This window comes from Patella vulgata, chromosome 6 (genome assembly GCF_932274485.2).
Source record: "Patella vulgata chromosome 6, xgPatVulg1.2, whole genome shotgun sequence".
NCBI classification, from domain to species: domain Eukaryota; kingdom Metazoa; phylum Mollusca; class Gastropoda; family Patellidae; genus Patella; species Patella vulgata.
The window spans coordinates 71210329-71230162 of record NC_065884.2 but is presented as its reverse complement, the minus strand read 5'-3'; the positions used below and the strand labels follow the sequence as shown (position 1 = coordinate 71230162).

The window sequence follows — 19834 nt, the reverse complement described above, 5'->3', positions numbered from 1 at the left end:
TACACATTGGCATGCACCTAAAAAATCCCTTGACAGTTGGAATTCGATATAAGAGTAGGCCGTAGTGCCGCTGTCCGGGCAAAATATCCCTCATAGCACACTGTATGGCGTATTCCCGTCTTCATTAGCCCAGTTCGGAGCAGCACAGTAGGACGTTAAACCCCGGTTCATTTCATTTCTTTTGTAAAGGGGGAGGAGGGGTGGGGGGTTGCGCGAGAATGTGGTTTAACGCCCACTCGACATAACCTAGGTCATTTCGGGAGTAACATATTTATTTCAATGATTGTGCATGGGGGTCTTTAGCTGTGAGATGAACACCCGCGAGGTTGGATATGCAATCCTATCCGTTGTCACGTACACGTGTAGGATAGAAATCACGCCACTTGACTCAAAGGCTAGTCTTATGATCTAACGTACTTGTAAGCGTTAAGCCATTCAGCCACTATACCCCCAACAAACCCTTTTGGACAATTCTTCCCATTTACAACAAATAATTCCATCCCTAACTTAATATATAGGGAGGTTGGATGGCCGAATGGTTATCATAACGTCTGTCATTGAGTCAGCTGGCGTGGTCTCCCTCTCTCTCTCTCTCTCCCTCTCTCTTGATACAGTAGTTGACTAATTATGGCTGACCGGGGTTCTAAACTATTGGTACTGCTACAATCTGATTAAAACACAGATCCCATTTCGTTTCGTTTTTTTTTATAATTTTAAAGACGCTCATGTGACCCCTGACACGACCTCTCACTATAACCAATTAGATCTTAATGTAGTGGAGTCCATCGAAAGTATAAAAAAAACCCGAAACGAAATATTGATCTGTATTTTAATTAAATAGGTAATGCTATATTAAAATGCGAATCTCTCGGTGAACCAGCCACACCCCATTAAAACCCCAGAGCTTGTTACTAATGCTAGGTCCCCACTATCACGATTCGTGCTACGACTGAAATCGTTGTTTTAATCGTGGAGTAATCATGGTGATCCCATCAGGTCTTATCATACATTGTGGTTAGTCGTAGAAATCGTGTTGATCGTATTGAAACGTATCCGAACGTATCTGCACGTAAACCAGATCGTGGAGCACCGCACCTCAGTGGGAACCTGGCATATCATAACGGTGAACAAAAGACTATAAAATAAAATTATCTTTAGATAAACATTATTTAATAATGTAGCATATTCAATGCATAGTTTATATCAGTGGAGTTCTCATTTCACTTGGAAGTTTTCGTTGGACAAATCCTGAAAGATACAAACAATGTTATATTGTAGTAATTTGGGATTTGCATGAGAAAAGTTATACTAAAGGATGTGTCCATTACATATATAGTGTGCGATGAGGAATATAAAGGACATATTTCGCGGGCAGCGACTTCTCAGCCTATTCTTTAGCGAACTCCAGCCGTCAATTATTCTTCAACGTACACGTAAATGTGTAGAAAATGAATTACTCACTAACCTGAATATAAAATGAAATGAAATGAAATGGGGTTTAACGTCCTACTGTTCCGCTCCGAACTGGGCTAATGAAGACTGACATATGCCATACAGTGTGCTATGAGCGAAATTTTGCCCGGACAGCGGCACTACGGCCTACTCTTATATCGAATTCCAACTGTCAAGAGATCTTTTACGCGCACGCCAATGTGTACACGGGGCCTCGGGTTTTCGTCTCATCCGAAGGACTAGACAGCTGTCCTAGTCAGCCCCTCCGTCCTGCATCACTGACAAGGGGAAACCACGCCGGATACAAACAATGTTATATTGTAATTAGATCAATCTCAATAAAATACAGGTCTACACTACATGACGTCAGACATTGATTAATCAATCAGCGTTGACGTTTCTAGTGGTTTACCCTCAGTTCCGTGCATCGCACGCCAAGAAGTTGCCGTAACAGATGGTTTCATTGGCTAATCCCTCACATCATCCAGCACGCAGGTTATATATATATATATATATATATATAGAGAGAGAGAGAGAGAGAGAGAGAGAGGGAGAGAGAGAGAGAGAGAGAATAAGAGAGAGAAATAGTGTTTAACGTCCACTCGACACAAACTAGATCATCTCGGGACTAACATATGGTTCAATTTTATGTCATTGATTCGCTTGTGCGTAGGGGTCTTTAGCAGTGAGAGGAAACCCACGAGGTAGGACAGGCGACCCTACTTCTTGTCACGTACAACCAGGGAATCAAAACCCCGCCAGTTGACTTAATGCCAGACCTTATGATACAGCGCACGCGCTAACCATTCGGTCACCCAACCCCCGAAGGTTATATAACAACTCTTTCAGATCCTAATGTAGTAAAGACAAGTAAAACGAAATTTTGAACTATAACAAACGAAAGGAAATAGGATCTGTGTTTTAATCAGATTGTCATAAAATATCGGTCAGTTTAGGATTCGTATGTGAATAGTTATACAGTACTTAAGGCTGTGTCCATTACATATATAGGGGGTCACGATGGCTAAGTGGTTAAGACGCTGTCTCGCTAGCCTGGGGGTCGGGTGTACGATCCCTGCATTGGCCGAGAAAGTTCATCCAGATTTTCGGGCGTGGTTCCCCCTTGTCAGTGATGCAGGACGGGGAACCTGACAAGGACAGCTGTCTAGTCGTTCAGATGGAACGAAAAACCGAAGTCCCGTGTACACATTGGCGTGCACGTAAAAGATCCCTTGACAGTTGGAATTCGATATAAGAGTAGGCCGTAGTGCCGCTGTCCGGGCAAATTTTCCCTCGTAGCACACTGTATGGCGTATGCCCGTCTTCATTAGCCCAGTTCGGAGCAGAAGAGTAGGACGTTAAACCCCATTTCATATCATATATAAATATAAATTGGGCGTAAATTCCTACTTTTCTGTGCTAACTGGGATAACGTAGACGTGCATTCGTCATGTAGTGTGCGATGAGGGATATGAAGGACATTTTACCCGGACAGTGACTTCTAAGCCTATTCTTCAGCGAACTCCAACTGCCAAATGTTCTTCAACATACACGCCGATGATAGAACATAAAATGAAATGGGGTTTAACGTCCTACTCTTCTGCTTCGATTGGGCTAATGAAGACAGGCATACGCAATACAGTGCGCTATGAGAGAAATTTTGCCTGGGCAGCGGCACGACGGCCTACTCTTATATCGAATTCCAACTGCCAAGTGGTCTTTTACGTGCACGCCATGTATACATGGCACCTCGGTTTATCGTCGCATCCGAACGACTAGACAGCTGTCCCTGTAAGGCCCTCCGACCTGCACTACTGACAAGAGGAAACCACGTCGGAAAATCCCGATGAATTTTCTCGGCCAATGCAGGGATCGAACAAGCGACCTCCAGGCTAGCGAACATACGCCATACAGTGAGGTGCTATGAGGGAAGTTTTGCCCGGACAGCGGCACTACGGCCGACTGCTATATCGAATTCCAAGGGAACTTTTACGTGCATTCAAATGTGTACACGCCGGAAAATCCCGATGTACATTATCGGCCAACTCCGGGAGCGAATCCGCGACCTCCAGACCAGCGAGCCAGCGTTTTACTTACTTAACCACCGTGGCTCCCACCAACAAGTAGGCTAACTATCGATTTGAGTCGACATATAGGCGATCTTTTAGTTTTCAAGCACCTGTTTTATAGAATAATCTACCATTTAGTTTAAAATGTTGTAGGCCAACATCTCTAGGCCTATATTCTTTTCAATCTGATTAAAATACAGATCTATATTTCGTTTCGTTTTTTTATACTTTCAATGGTCTACACTACATGAAGACGGGTAAAACGAAATTTTGAATTATAAAAAACGAAACGAAATAAGATCTGTGTTTTAATCAGATTGTATTCTTTGTAAAAAAAAAACCCAACAACTTAATAACACATTTATTTAACCAGGCTTTTAACAAAATGAAATGAATTGAAATGGAGTTTAACGTCCTACTGGTTTGCTCCTACTAGACTAATGAAGACGGGACCAGGGCCCGGCTCCTAGAAAATTCTTAAAGTAAGCACAAAGTCATGCTTTACATTTGCTTACGTAAGAAACTTTATAAAATACCGTCTCTATAAAATTCTCAAGACCGTTGTTACGTAAGCACAAGTCAAGTAAGAGTCTAAGCACATTGTGACTGGTAAACTGAGACTACGATGCTCTCTAACGTCATAAAAACAATTTTGGTATGCGAATTGCGTCCTAAAGTGGTCGACAAATGTTCGATTTAGACCCCTGTCACCCCTATATATAAAATATGCCACAAGTTAATAAAACGAAAGCACATGCAAACAGACGGAATAATTGTGAGAGCGCCTGATCTTAAAGTAGCCCGTGTTTGTGTTGTTTACTAATTGGCAAATAAATAAAATGGTTTCAGGGTAGAAGCGAAATTTTCTATATTCTTCTCCGCTTCTCGAGAATAATTATGTTTCTAAAGGATTTTCTGTCTTTTAGTTATCTTTTTGGTATCAAAAGGTGTAGGAAATGCCGTCGAATAACTCTATACGGTCAGCCATCTTGATTGAAGCAGACGGCCTTAAGATTGGTAAGCAAGCCGTATACCTTGCTTGGGACTTGTGCTTAGATTGCGCACTATAAATAAATGGGGGACCACAGTGGCTAAGTGAGTAAGACGCTGGCTCGCTAGCCTGTAAAAGATCCCTTGACAGTTGGAATTCGATATAAGAGTAGGCCGTAGTGCCGCTGTCCCGGCAAAATTTCCCTCATAGCACACTGTATGGCGTATGCCCGTCTTCGTTAGCTCACTTCGGTGCAAAACAGTAGGACGTTAAAGCCCCATTTCATTTCATTTCATTTCCATAAATAATAATAATAAACTACTCACCCCTTTAACGCCGATAATGTCTCCTCCCTGAAATGATACAACACAACATTAAAAATACATCTATTAGGACGGCTAAATCTATTTCTTAAGGCCAGCTCAATTTTTGTCAAGGTCGTTGAGATATAAATAATGTTAGGGCACGTGATTGTTGGGGAGATAGTACGTTAGGGGTAAGGTAAGCATTGGGTCTAGAGTAAGGGTTATGGTTGAGATTAGTGCTAGCCCTGTTTACATCTCGTGACCTATGACGAAAAATTTAGCTGGCCTTATCATTTAGCACTAACTGCACATGTATACATAACTAATTCATCGTATAAAAATGCATTATGTAAGAGCTAAATCTGCCTGCTGTAGGTCTTTTTTTCGGCTTCAAATCTATACAAATTAGTATTTAGACATATATTCACAGGCTCATGATCAACTGTCTAGGCCATCGGGTGGCTGAGATATTAATTGGATTAGAACACAACGCTAAGACTAAATTAATTTGACTAAAATTTTCAATTTTTATTTTTCATTACCTATTTTAAACTGTTATAGCGAGAACGACTCGCTCTTTATCTAAATCTTCCATAATAAGTTTGATCTGATTAAAATACAGATCTACATTTCGTTTCGTTTTTTATATACTTTCGATGGCCTACACTACATGAAGATCTGGCCGGTTATACTGGAAGTTCGCGTCAAGTGTCGTACGAGCGGCTTTTGACCCCATGACGCCAGACATTGAGTTATCAATCAGCGTTGACGTTTCTACTGGTTTACCCACTCGCCGTAACAGACCTTTTCATTGGCTAATCTCGCGCTTCAACCAGAACGCCTGTAATATAACAACTCGTCCAGATCATAGTGTAGTAAAGACAAGTAAAATAAAATTTTAACTACAAAAAACGAAACGAAATAGGATCTGTGTTATATAACAACTCTTCCAGATCATAGTGTTGTGAAAACAAGTAAAATGAAATTTTGAACTATAAAAAACGAAACGAAATAATCAGATTGTAATAAGTTTTAACATTCAACTAAGAGACCATTAAAATGGACTAATAATTGCCCCCCTTGATTTCACGCTTCTCTCTGTTTTGTTTTATCTAGAATCGGAGAAGAATGTTTGAATTACGATTTCCGGAAGGGTTTTGGATGAAACTGGTCAGAAGTGAATATTCGCCAGTCCGCTACAATCACTGGGAGAGATGACATCGGTGCGGGTTAATTTTGCCTTCAGTAAATTAAATTCTAAAACATTTTATTTTTAAAGTCGGCTATTAGACAGATATATAACAGTGTTTGAAGTATATCTGGATAAAATAAATATTTCCTATTTAGTGTAAATATATAAAATGGATATTGATGATCTTGGGGTGCATGGATAGTTTATAGCCTATATAGGCCTACTAAAATGACGTCTCGGCCTATAAATTACTTTTACCAGTCTATGGAATACAATTACTGCTTATTTAGGACTTCGAATTCTGTCTTATGGTTTGGATTGTTCGTACATGGTTTTATTTTATTATTATTACTAAGCGACGTTTTAACTGGGCAGCGATGCTACGGCCTAATCTTATATCGAATTCCAACTGCCAAGGGATCTTTTACGTGCACGTTAATGTGTACACGGGACCTCGGATTTTGGTCCCATCCGAACGACTACACCGCTGTCCTTGTCAGACCCTCCGTCCTGCATCACTGCATCTGGATGAACTTTCTCGGCCAATGCAGGGATCGAACACCCGACCTCCATGCTAGCGAGCCAGCGTCTTACCCACTTAGCCATCGTTATCCCCGCTCACTAATAAGCAGTAACTGTATTCCATAGAATTGTGACCTGTTTACTCTAGTTCAATTACTAAATGACATTGAAACAATTTACTTTCACCAGGCCTAGAAAACAGATCACCTTCTTCCATATTTTTATCAGATGCTTGTGACGTCATGTTAGAGCTCTTTGAAAGTGATATAGGCCACGGAATGGCATGGATATAAAACTGAAGTCAATGCGGGTAGAATAACTAATCCAATTGAAGCAGGAAAGTAGCAGAGGTTGGAATAAGTTGCCGGACTTCGAGTCCGAGTCGAGCCCCAAGTCGCCGCATCTAGAGTCCATGTCGAGTCCCAACTTGCTGACTTCAGTACCGAGTCGAATCCCAAGTCTTCACAAAGCGCGGTTCCCGTTCAAGTCGCCAGGTCATCAAATGAGTCAGCAATTCATGGCGAATAAGATACGGTAAGTTAGCAGGGGCGGATCCAGGATTTTCAGAAAGGGGGAGGGGGCGGACTGATGGCCAATCAACCAAGTGAATTACGATTTCCAACCTAATCTGACAGTTGAATTCCTTTCACGCGAGAATATATCGGGTACAAAATTGTTCGCCACCGCAAAAAATAGAGGGGGATCCGCGCCTGGTTAGAGTTATGCCCCTTCGCTGCGATTCGAGTCCTAAGCCCTTTCAAGTCGCGAGTTGTCACGACTGCCGAGTCCGAATCGAGTCTCAAGTCACGAGTCGCAATCAAGTCGCAAGTCGTGTCATTGATGCGGCTCTTAGAATTCTAAAAGCCATTGTATTGTTTTGGGAAAATCATCAAAACTGTACTTACGACACTCATCATCATCTTCTTCGCAATGGACACCTGAACAAATATAATAGAGGCACACTGTGTTAATGTCCACAGTCTAGGTCATTTCGGGACTCACATACAATTCAATTTTATTTCATTAGAGCTTAAACTAGGTCATTTCGGGACTAACATATGGTTCAATTTTATTTCAATAATTCGCTTTCGCGTAGTGGTCTTTAGCAGTGTGGGGGAATCGGAAAGAACCCGGAGAAAACCCATGAAGTTGGACAGGCGACCCACTCCTTGTCACATACAAGCAGGGAATCGAAACCGCGCCACTTGACTCAATGACAGGCATTATGATGCAACGCTCACGCGTAAACTCTTCTTCCACCCCACCCCCATGTTGTTTATAGATAATTAGCAACGAAGTGAACCGAGGTTTAACGTCCTACTGTTCCACCCCGACTAGGCTAATGAAGACGGACATATGCCATACAGTGTGCTATGAGGGAAATTTTGCCCGGGAAGCAGCACTATGGCCCACTTTTATATCGAATTCCAACTGCCAAGTGATCTTTTACGTGCACTATTGTATACACGGGACCTCGGTTTTTCGTCACATCCGAACGACTAGACAACTGTTCTTGTCAGGCTCTCCGTCCTGCACCACTGACATGGGGAAATTACGTCGGAAAATCTGGATGAACTTTCTCGGCCAATGCAGGCAGGGATCGAACACGCGTTTTGCCTTCTTAGCCACCGTGGCTCTGAGCTAAATATGCCTATTGCAGGTATTCATTGTGGCGTCAAATGATACATAAATTATTATTTACATATTTAATCATATGACAAGCCCTTAATCAACTCTCTAGAAAATACGCATGGCCGAGATTGACAATTGAATTTAAAAATGAATAATCGAGGCTTAGTCTCGAATGTCAAGTACAATAGACAATCTATGTTACAACTTCAAGCACGGATATCTCCGCTCAAAATAAAGTAATTTTACAGAACTTTTTAATATATTCATTTTTCATTATCTATTTTTTGAACTATTAGCAAGAACGGACAGTCCTTGATGTAAATTTTACATAATACATCTTTAATGGAATGTCACTCAGTACCCTAAAGGTAACGTAAAGTCTATTTACCTTCCAATTGCACTCTATGTCCTCGATTACCACCTTGTCCAGTAGGATCATACATACCTTGGTCATCTGGCCCACCAGAGCCCCAACGGCCCCCACCTTGTCCACCTCTTGCATGTAGATCACGACCACCGTGTTCTCCTTGCCCACCTTGTCTATCAAATCCAAATTTACCCCTACCGCCTGGTGCCCCTGGTCCCCCTCGCCCACCAGGTCCACCTGGTCCCCCAGGCCCACCTCGTCTACCTTGGAAAACATTACTACGACCACCTTGTCCCCTCCGCCACCCTTGTCCTCCTTGCCCACCTTGTCCCCCTTGTCCACCACGTCCACCACGTCCACCACGTCCACCAATTCCAATTCTACCTCTACCGCCTGCCCCTCCTCGCCCACCAGGTCCACCTGGCCCCCCAGGCCCACCTGGTCCCCCAGGCCCACCTCGTACAACTTTTACCAAAACATTACCACGACCACCTTGTCCTCCCCACCCACCTTGTCTTCCTTGTCCACCTTGTCCCCCTTGTCCACCACGTCCACTAATTCCAAATCTACCACTACCGCCTGCCCCTCCTCGTCCACCAGGTCCACCTGGCCCCCCAGGCCCACCTGGTCCCCCAGGCCCACCTCGTACAAAATTACCACGACCACCTTGTCCTCCCTGCCCACCTTGTCCTGCCCGCCCACCTTGTCCCCCTTGTCCACCACGTCCACCTAATTCAAATTTACCGCGTCCACCTTGTCCACCGCGTCCACCTTGTCCGCCGCGCCAACCACGTCCACCAATTTCAAATTTACCGCGACCACCTTGGCCTCCTTGTCCACCGCGTCAACCTTGACCACCTTGCCCACCTTGTCCTTCAAATCCAAATTTACCACTACCACCTGATCCACCTGGTCCACCTGGTCCACCGGGTCCACCACGCCTTTCATATCCAAATTCAAATTTACCACTACCACCTGGTCCACCTGGTCCACCAGGTCCCCCAGGTCCACCGGGTCCACCGCGTCTTTCAAATCCAAATTCATATTTACCACTACCACCTGATCCACCTGGTCCACCTGGCCCACCTGGTCCACCAGGTCCTCCAGGTCCACCGGGTCCCCCGGTTCTACCGCGTCCACCGCGTCTTTCTTCGATGGCGCCTGAAAAAATGAAAATGTGTCTATACCATTAAATGGATTAAATGGGGCTACACGTTCTAATTTTTTGCACCAACCGAGATAATAAAGCCAGACAAACACCATGTTATAGTCTGCTGTCTAACATTGATACCGAATATCAACTACGTTTCGTATATTCGGTTAACTTCCACAAAGATCTATAAGAAAAATCTCTTCGGGACCCATGGCGACATCAGCTTAAATGGGGTTTAACGTCCACTCGACACAAACTAGGTCATTTCGGGACTAACATATGATTTAATTTTATTTCAATAATTCGCTTTAGCAGTGGGAGGAAACCCACGAGGTTGTACAGGCGATCCTACTCCTTGTCACGTACAACCGGGGATTCGAAACCACGCCAGTTGACTCAATGACAGGTCTTATGGTACAGCGCGCACGTGCTAACCATTCGGTCATTCACCCCCAGCAGTTGGAGCAGCTGTGGGAAACCCACGAGCTTATAAAGTACCAGCTTGGAGTCACGCCCCCCCCCCCCCATTGGCAAGCGGTAAAATATAATAATTCTTACCTTGTCCATGTGTATGACCAGTCGCAACATTTACAGTAACTCGATCTATAATAAAATACATTAAACTGGGTCAGGCATTGACAATATCTCGATATAATCAATAAATTAATACAGATGTGACGTCATCCTTTGATGTTGGCGTACCATTATTTCAAATAATGGCACGGGCAATGTGCCAAACATACATTATTTATACTAGTTGAGATATTGGACCCGTGTGACGTATTTCATTGCAAAGCACGTGCGAGTGTCTGTATTTTAAGTTGTTTAATGGTCTCGAGCTTAAGACATTAAGCAATATATTGAAACAACACGAGTGAAATTAGTCACGAGTTGTTGTTTATTAAAGATACATTATGGGAGATAAGATAAAAAAGATGGCAGTTCTCGCTATAATAGTTAAACACTAGATAGTGTAAAGGTAATTTGCTGAAAATTTCAGTCAAATTGATCCACTATGAGCCGAGAAAGAAGCGGGTGAAATTTTTGCATAGTCTCGGTCACCATTACTAAAATCATTAATATAAACAGCATAGTCTCGATTATCCACTTTTTCTGATTTAATTATCAACGGCCGTTAGCGACATTTAAGAATTTAATCCAGTCAACATCGAAGGCTAGCCTTGACATCGAAAGTTTATTACGGTCTGGATAAGTTAATTAATGTCTAATTGATAATTTAGATAACATTTCAGGCCTAAAGAAAGACTTGTAATAAGCAAATTTTGCTCTTGCATAATGCATGTTTAATATTACGCATTAATATTAATTTTACCATTAAACCACACTTAAACTCGACTCGACCAGGAGAAACATTTGCAATAACTCGATCTAATAAAATAAATAAAACGCGACCAGACACGACATTTACAAGACTGAACTGTAGTGATATGTAATGTAATATAATACTGCTATGTAATGTAATATAATACTGCTATGCAATGTAATATAATACTGCTATGCAATGTAATATAATACTGCTATGCAATGTTATATAATACTGCCATGTAATATAATACTGCTATCAGTATTGCATAATAGCATTACATTCTATTAAATTAATTAACAGTAGGCCTAAAATAACTAGCAGTATTACATTACATAGTATGTTACATATGTAATATAATATAATACTACCATGCAGTGTAATATAATACTGCTATGTAATGTAATATGATACTACTATGTAATGTAATATAATACTGCTATGCAATGTAATATAATACTGCTATGTAATATAATACTGCTATCAGTATTGCATATAGTATATTACTTATGTAATATAATGTAATACTGCCATGCAGTGTAATATAATACTGCTATGTAATGTAATATAATACTACTATGTAATGTAATACTGCTAGGTATGTCAGGCCTACTGTTACTTAATTTAATAGAATGTAATGCTATTATGCAATACTGCTATTTATTTATTTGTTTATTTTACTCACTGTCTATTCGTTTCTGAGACTGGATTCCAAGAACTGAAATTAAAACATCAGTATATAAAAAGCATGGTGGTGTCAAGCAAACAATGTAGGCCCATTTAGAGCATTGTAAAAGGTGTTTGTCAATTTGGCGAATGTCTACGCCAAAAATGAATTGGAGATTCTGTTTTTCAAAGCGATTAACCGATCAACCCTGAAAGGCTTTAAAGGAGGAATGTCTCTAACTCAATATCACCCAACGTTTTCGCCATTGCAAGCATGACTTATTGGTCAATTTAAATCAACCATGAAAAGATAGGCTTCTGATATCCAGTATTTAAGACAAAATGAAAAATTTAAAATTGGCACCCAAATCGCGTGCTAGAATGCTTTCGAGCGCCAATTATAATGAATCGATTCGATAAATGAGGCTAAACGTATTCCACAGAAGAATACTACTGACGTAGACTGGAATAACCAGACGCCAAATACTGACATTCAATTTGAACCGAACATAACTGATTAGAAATTACAGTAAAAACACGATTGAATGCAAATGCGTTTATATACATTCATATACATTCGTTCGTGATAGTTCTAAAATAGAATGTTTTCAACATTCTATTCAAACAACTGTATTCAAAGCGAAGTTATCATTGTTTGAAGTTTTGGGGTATGAGTGAAAATTGTTTCGATTACATGCAATTTATTAATTGGTATCAGATATATGTCCACACCAATTAGGTTTTCAAAATCAAAAACACCCAAATCGCGTGCTAGAATGCTTTCGAGCGCCAATTATAATGAATCGATTCGATAAATGAGGCTAAACGTATTCCACAGAAGAATACTACTGACGTAGACTGGAATAACCAGACGCCAAATACTGACATTCAATTTGAACCGAACATAACTGATTAGAAATTACAGTAAAAACACGATTGAATGCAAATGCGTTTATATACATTCATATACATTCGTTCGTGATAGTTCTAAAATAGAATGTTTTCAACATTCTATTCAAACAATTGTATTCAAAGCGAAGTTATCATTGTTTGAAGTTTTGGGGTATGAGTGAAAATTGTTTCGATTACATGCAATTTATTAATTGGTATCAGATATATGTCCACACCAATTAGGTTTTCAAAATCAAAAACACACTATTTATGGATAATAATTACTATGGTTTATTTCACTGTGATGTTTCAACAAGATTTCACAAGTCGTTATCAAGCATATAACACAGATAGATAGAAAATGAGAAAGAATATATATATACAAACATCAGTGCGAACTATCCAATGGAATGCAGGGAGAGTGAACATGAGTAGCTATAACAAGCTATTGATGTAACATAGGTGCATTATCGTAGATATTAGTATCAGCTTATTATATATACCATTAAAAGATGAAACAGAGGATTAACCAATTAGGTATATAGACTGAGTCAGAGCCCATATACAGTTGATTGTGGTTTCAACAGTCGACATGTTTAGGTCCAATACGAAACAACACGGAGCACACACAGACGAAATGAAATGAGAGAGGGAGAGAGAGGGAGAGAGAGAAATGAGGTTTAACGTCCACTCGACACAAACTAGGTCATTTCAGGACTAACATATGGTTTAATTTTATTTCAATAATTCGCTTGCGCGTAGGAGTCTTTAGCAGTGGGAGGAAACCATAGGACCCGGAGGACCCGGAGAAACCCCACGAGGTTGAATAGGCGACTCTACTCCTTGTCACGTACAACCGGGGATTCGAAACCACGCCAGTTGACTCAATGACAGGCCTTATGATAATACGCGCACGTGCTAACCATTCGGCCATCCAACCCCCGCGAAATGAAATGAGGTTTAAGGTCCTACTGTTCTGCTCATATACTGGGCTAATGAAGACGTCCACACACACACAAGCGAACCAGTTTTCAATATTCATACACAGTTCACGATTCGATCCACTACTCCTTATTACTATAAGCTCTCTAGTCTTTCTCCATGAGGTGGCTAGGTGGTTAAGACGCTGGCTCGCTAGCCTGGAGGGCGGGTGTTCGATCCCTGTATTGGCCGAGAAAGTTCATCCGGATTTTCCGACGTGGTTTCCCCTTGTCAGTGGTGCAGAACGGAGGGCCTGACAAGAACAGCTGTCTAGTCCTTCGGATGAGACGAAAAACCGAGGTCCCGTGTATACATTGGAATGCACGTAAAAGATCCCTTTGGCAGTTGGAATTCGATATAAGAGTAGGCGATAGTGCCCCTGCCCGGGCAAAATTTCCCTCATCGCACACTGTATGACGTATGTCCGTCTTCATTAGCCTAGTATAGGAGCAGAACAGTAGGACGTTAACCCCCATTTCATTTCATTTCATTTCATTTCTTTATCCATGAAGCAGCGACCACGATGTTTTACAACAACTAGACGTTGGTAGATTACTTTACAATTCTCCAACTTATAGCCATGTTACCTCCATTTATTCTACACACGTGAACAGTAGCGTCCAATCAGAGATTGTAACACAAACACACTAAAATCAAATATAGCGGCTTCCACGGAAACCTTAAAATTGGACGAACCCGATTATCACAGGTACGCGATGATCGAGGAATCTGATAGGCTCTCATGCTGGGTGAATACCCAGTCGAAATTAGTGCCGAAATACCCAGGGTATTACGTGTAGGCCTTGATAAGATATTCGGGGCTAAAGTATGACCAAGTCTTCTATTGAAGATGAGGGGTCTTTATCAAGAATTGTGCAAAATTAGTTAAAGATCCCTGTTTATGTTCGTAACGCAGTGGTGTTGTCTAGAACTGACGGCCGTAACCAGTTGCGTCATCTGAAGTACATGGTGCGTAGGTGTCACCAGGGTAATGCATCCCCATTGTGAGGCAGGCTTAAGTTAATATCTTATTTAAATGTAGATGAAGGAAGTCTTGTTTATAAAATGTTTTACTCACCATCGACGTTTCTGTTAATCGGATCTGAAAGGATAAGAAAAGGTTATCAAGACTATATAGACGTCTGGTTATCAAGTCTTTAGAGACGCCTGGTTATTCGATGCTACATAACATGATATATTAATTTATGGCACAGCCCCCACCCCCTTAATCCGACCCCGGATGCTACATTAAAGATATGTAATGGAAGATTAGATCAAGAGCTGGCAGTTATCACTATAATAGTCAAAAACTAGATGTTGTAAAGGAATTACGCTGAAAATTTCAGTCAAATTGCTTCACTCTAAGCCAAGGAAACCTTATTTGAAAATCTTTGTAGCCTCCATTGGCATTGGTGGGGGGTGGTGGGGTGGATGGCTGAATGGTTTGCGTGCGCGCGCTGTATCATAAAGTTTGTCATTGAGTCGACTGGCGTGGTTTCGAATCCCCGGTTGTACGTGACAAGGAGTAGGGTCGCAGGGGGTGGGGTGTATCACCATGGCTATCATTAGTTGTACGACACATACAGTGACGTCGCATATTATGAACCCTAAATGCTCAAGGGAACATATAGCAAAATGTAAATGAACGTAGGCCAATAAAACCGCCACAATCTTAAAGGCTCAATACCACTCTTGTTGTAACTGAATAATATGTCCCAATATTTATTCTTGTCAACAAATTGTACTATTTTACAATATTCCAATTAATTGATGATACAAATTTCATCTTAACACACCTAATTTAAAAAATTGGAAAAATTCAACTAAATGATTTGAAAAGCCTGACGTAAAGCTTTTCAAATGTGACTTGGACTTAAAAATAGGATTTAATGGATAATTTACACAACAGGTAGGACACTAACACATCTAGTACTTAGAATAAGGCTATTTTTTTTATTTTCTGGACCTGTCAAGCCAGCAAGAGTGTTATTGTCCCTTTAAGAAAATTCATACTTACTATAGTTTGTGAATTTCGGACCACCACCAACTGAAAACAAACAATAGATTACAAGTGATCAAAGGGAAATTAAACTGAATTTATATCACAACACAAAAAAACAGTTACTGGTAATAATAATAATAATGAGGTTTTATATAGCGTCTTCCCCATGTTGACACATGCTCAAAACGCTTTTAGTAATGGCTCTACTGGTAAAACTGTCGAAACAGGAAAGGCTTTAGTGCGGATTAAAATTGATTAAAAGTTTGTTGATTCTTGATCTGTTGTGGAAGTTCGTTCCATAATCAAGGCCTAGCTGAACTGAACGACCTATACCCATATGACTTTAAATTATATCTTGGAACAACTAGTGACTGTTTATTTTGAGAGCGAAGTGATCTAATAGGGTTGTAGTCATATAAGAGTTCAGATAAGTATTGAGGAGCTGCATTATTGCGACATTTATACACTAGTGTTAGTATTTTGTATTTGTCTCGCGCCTCAGCGGGTAACCAGTGTAAAGAAGCTAGCGCATTCCGGATGTGATCAAACTTCTGTGTCCTTGTTACTATTCGGGCTGCAGTATTAAGAACTTTCTGGATCTTGGCTAGAAGTGCTTGTGGGATTCCATAGAGTAAACTACATGTATTACAATAATCAATCCTTGATAAAATCAGTGATCTCACAAGTAGTTTAAAGCGTCAGCAGTGGAATAGTCTCTGATGTTGCATATGCAACGTAGATGATAGTAGCATGTACGGCATACCATATCAACCTGAGTGTCCATTTTCAGAGAAGGATCAAATATAACTCCAAGGTTTCGAACATTTTTGGAGAAATTTATTTCTGAATTACCAATGGTGATTTTCAGATCAGGTAGTAATTTGAGTTGTTGTGATGTAACGATTGGAGCATGCTGGTCCAGGCTGGTGAGCAGCGTCGTGTTGTACAGGACAGCAAGGTCATCTGGGTCTTGAGGAGGGTTAAAAACTAGGTCAGATGAAGCAAGGTCAGCGCGGAAAGCGTCAAACTGAATGGATCGTATCTTTCCAATAGACTTTAACAGTTTATCGGGTTGGGGCTTTTCAAAATTCCATTTTGAAGATATCAGGTAGTGATCAGCGATCTGTATATCTCTTATGTTGACGTCTTCTATCAAGGTGCAATCTTGGCGAGTGACAATCCAATCAAGGATGTGGCCTGCTTTATGAGTTGGCTGATGAACATGTTGTTGAAGATCGTGCAGTTTTAAGATTCTGACGACTTTTTTGACAAATGGAGAATTTGGGTTGTAATGAATGTTAAAGTCACCAAGTAGCACAACATTCCGTTTGGAATTCTTAGAGAGAAGCAAAGATAACTCTTCAACAAATTCATTTTCAGTTTGCTTGTTTTTTGTAGACGGCGGTGGCCGATAAAGACATATTATATGAACACAAGTGTTGGAGGAACTTTAGTCTCAAAAGATTTGCACTCATAATTCTGTAATGTTTCTTACTTTAAACTATCCCTAAACAAATCTGCTAAAACGGGTATCGTGCACTTGTCCAACAGTGCATCTAACACAGTTTGAAGGCTTTCATTTACCACTGTACAAAAATGACTGACTTTTAAGGTCACACGCAGTATAGTTCTTTGTGTGACGTCACATCCTAATGCGTTATTGGCAAACATTAGGATGTGATGTAATACCAACTGGCTAGAGAGTGGGGGGGGGGGGGGTAACGTCTACTCAACACAAACTAGGTTAAAAAATTGGCTAGAGCATAGAGGTTTTAAGCAGTGGGAGGAACCCGAAGAAAACCCACGAGGTTGGACAGGTGGGGTATCGAAATCACGCCACTTGACCCAATGACAGATCTTGTGATCCAACGCACCCCCCCCCCCCCCCGTACTTGTACTTTTTTTTTTTTTTTTTTTTTAAATATCAGATTGGAAGTGCATTAGGGTATCTCGTAATTAGATTCAATAATTGGCTAGAGCATAGGGTTTTTTAGTAGTGGGAGAAAACCGAAGGACCCGGCGAAAACCCAAGAGACTGGACAGTCGAGGTATCGAAACTACGCCACTTGACCCAATGACAGATCTTCTGATCCAACCATTGCGACCCCCCCCCCCCCCCAACCAATCTCTTACATGTTCTTTTTTAAATATCAGATTGGAAGATCATTAGGTGCAATCAAGTGACACTAAATATCTTGGTATCTCGTAATTACCAGATAGTTATCTCGTAATTACCAGATAGTTATCTCGTAATTACCAGATAGTTACCTCATAATTATGAGATAATCAAATATTTTTTTTCCTCACTTGATTGACCTTAATGGTCTTCCGTGTCTTAGCGAAGATATACTAAAATCATTTACCGTTAACAGGAAGCTCGGCTGGCTTGTAAACTGAAACAGAATAATCCGAATTTTATATTTTACCAATCTGATTAAAATACAGATCTATATTTCGTTTCGTTTTTTTTATACTTTCGATGGCCTACACTACATAAAGATCTGACCGGTCGTACGAGCGGCTTTTGACCCTATGACGTCAGACATTGATCTTGATTAACCAATCAGCATTGATATTACTAATAGATTACTCACAGTTTCGTGCAAAACACGCAAAAGCTCACCGTAACAGACCGTTTCAGTAGCTAAGCCCTCACACCATTCAGAATACGTCAATGATAACAACTCTTCCGGATCCCAGTGTAGTAAAGACAAGTAAAACGAAAATTTGAACTATAAAAACGAAACGAAATAGGATCTGTGTTTTAATCCGATTGATGTTGTCAATTCTATGTTACTGTTATTTATGTTGACTACTAATAGAATGCCCCGGACTCCAATCCGGGTGAGGGTCGAAAAGACCCTTCGGATTTTTTCAAGTCTGTCCATCACTGCGAGACTGTGATGAAAATCGGACCCCACCAATGTAGACATTGGTATATGCACACTTAAAATAACCCATCATGACAATTGAAATTCAAGGGAGACTAGACCGAGCAAACTTCTCCCAATCAGCATTGCACACATGTTAGTCTAAAAATAACGTAAGCATTGTGCTAACAAGATGTCAAACCCCATTTCCGGTTTGTCTTCAAAATGCCAGAGCAGAAAGCAGAACAGTCGGATGTTGAACCCCATTTCATTTAATTTCATTTGTCATTAAAACAACCAGTACCTATGATTGATGAGTGACACTACTATCGTAATTATATGATGGTACCTAAGTTGTTTTCCCGCTTTGGATTTACGTTTGACGCAAATGTGGGCATAACGTGGACACCCCCTTAACAAAATCACATTAAGATGTGTTTAATAGTAAGTGCACGGGGGCTGCACCACACATAATTTATACAAAAACAAATCTACGGACAAGACACAATACACAAAAATCACAAACAAACGAACATATCAAATTAAGTATAAGTATACATCCATGTTGGGTTATATAAGCGAGGTCTAAAAGCAATTTTCTAATTCAAGGGAGGTAACTCGCCTAAACCCCCTTATCTGTCAGTAGATAGAACACAAAAAGATGAGAAACTATACGTGGAATAAAAATCCACTATCCAACATTTATCGGCGCATGTGGATTACCATAGCAACTATCAGACGGAGGAGTAAAATTTTGAATGGTTAAACAGAGGAATAAAATGTTGAATTATGAAACGGAGGAATAAAATGTTGAATTATTAAACGGAAGAATAAAATGTTGAATTGTTAAATGGAGGAATAAAATGTTGAATTATTAAACAGAGGAATAAAATGTTGAATTATGAAACGGAGGAATAAAATGTTACATTATTAAACGGAGTTTTAAAATGTTGAATAGTTAGACAGGTACGTGATGACTACGGGGATAACATATTTACAATGAAAATCTTTTACTTACATGTAGCATGTGCAGAGAAAACACAGATAGCCACCAAAATGGCGAGACAAAATGACCCCATGGTTGCAAGGCTGTCACCTGCCAAGAAGAAAATAAAATTGATAAAATTACTAATGTTACAGATACACTGGGTTCCAATTTTATCCAAAAATTTTCATTTAAATTTATTAACCATATATATTTTCTCTGTCGTGGACTTTTGAGCTAGGCCTAGACCTATTGTGGAAGTGGAATAATCACTTCAGCATCCAAGGATGTAATATTATCAGATGGACGAGGCCTGATGCCAGTTGTACTATGTTAGCGCACGCAGTGGGCTCTTTCCCGTGTACAGAAACCGAGTACCCGGAGTAAACCCACGAGGTTGAGAAGGCGCCCCATCTCCCTGCCACATATGGT

The 19834-nt window shown here is 40.5% G+C and overlaps 1 protein-coding gene and 1 long non-coding RNA gene across 2 annotated transcripts; both read right to left on the bottom strand.

The window, feature by feature from the left end:
- Positions 1 to 1148: 1148 nt before the first annotated feature.
- Positions 1149 to 8716, bottom strand: LOC126825546 (uncharacterized). The gene is made up of 4 exons (XR_007682048.1): positions 8552 to 8716; positions 7437 to 7469; positions 4839 to 4865; positions 1149 to 1248 (listed from the first exon to the last, which is right to left on the bottom strand). It is a non-coding gene; the product is annotated as an uncharacterized LOC126825546 (long non-coding RNA).
- A 10-nt stretch (positions 8717 to 8726) lies between these two features.
- Positions 8727 to 19496, bottom strand: LOC126825218 (uncharacterized PE-PGRS family protein PE_PGRS46; the record flags this gene model as incomplete). Its single annotated transcript, XM_050554783.2, has 8 exons — positions 19436 to 19496; positions 17911 to 17940; positions 15563 to 15592; positions 14624 to 14647; positions 11693 to 11725; positions 10242 to 10286; positions 9467 to 9691; positions 8727 to 8950 (listed from the first exon to the last, which is right to left on the bottom strand). Coding segments are annotated over exons 1-8 (672 nt in total), but the record flags the coding sequence as incomplete, so codon positions are not given.
- Between the last annotated feature and the right edge of the window lie 338 nt (positions 19497 to 19834).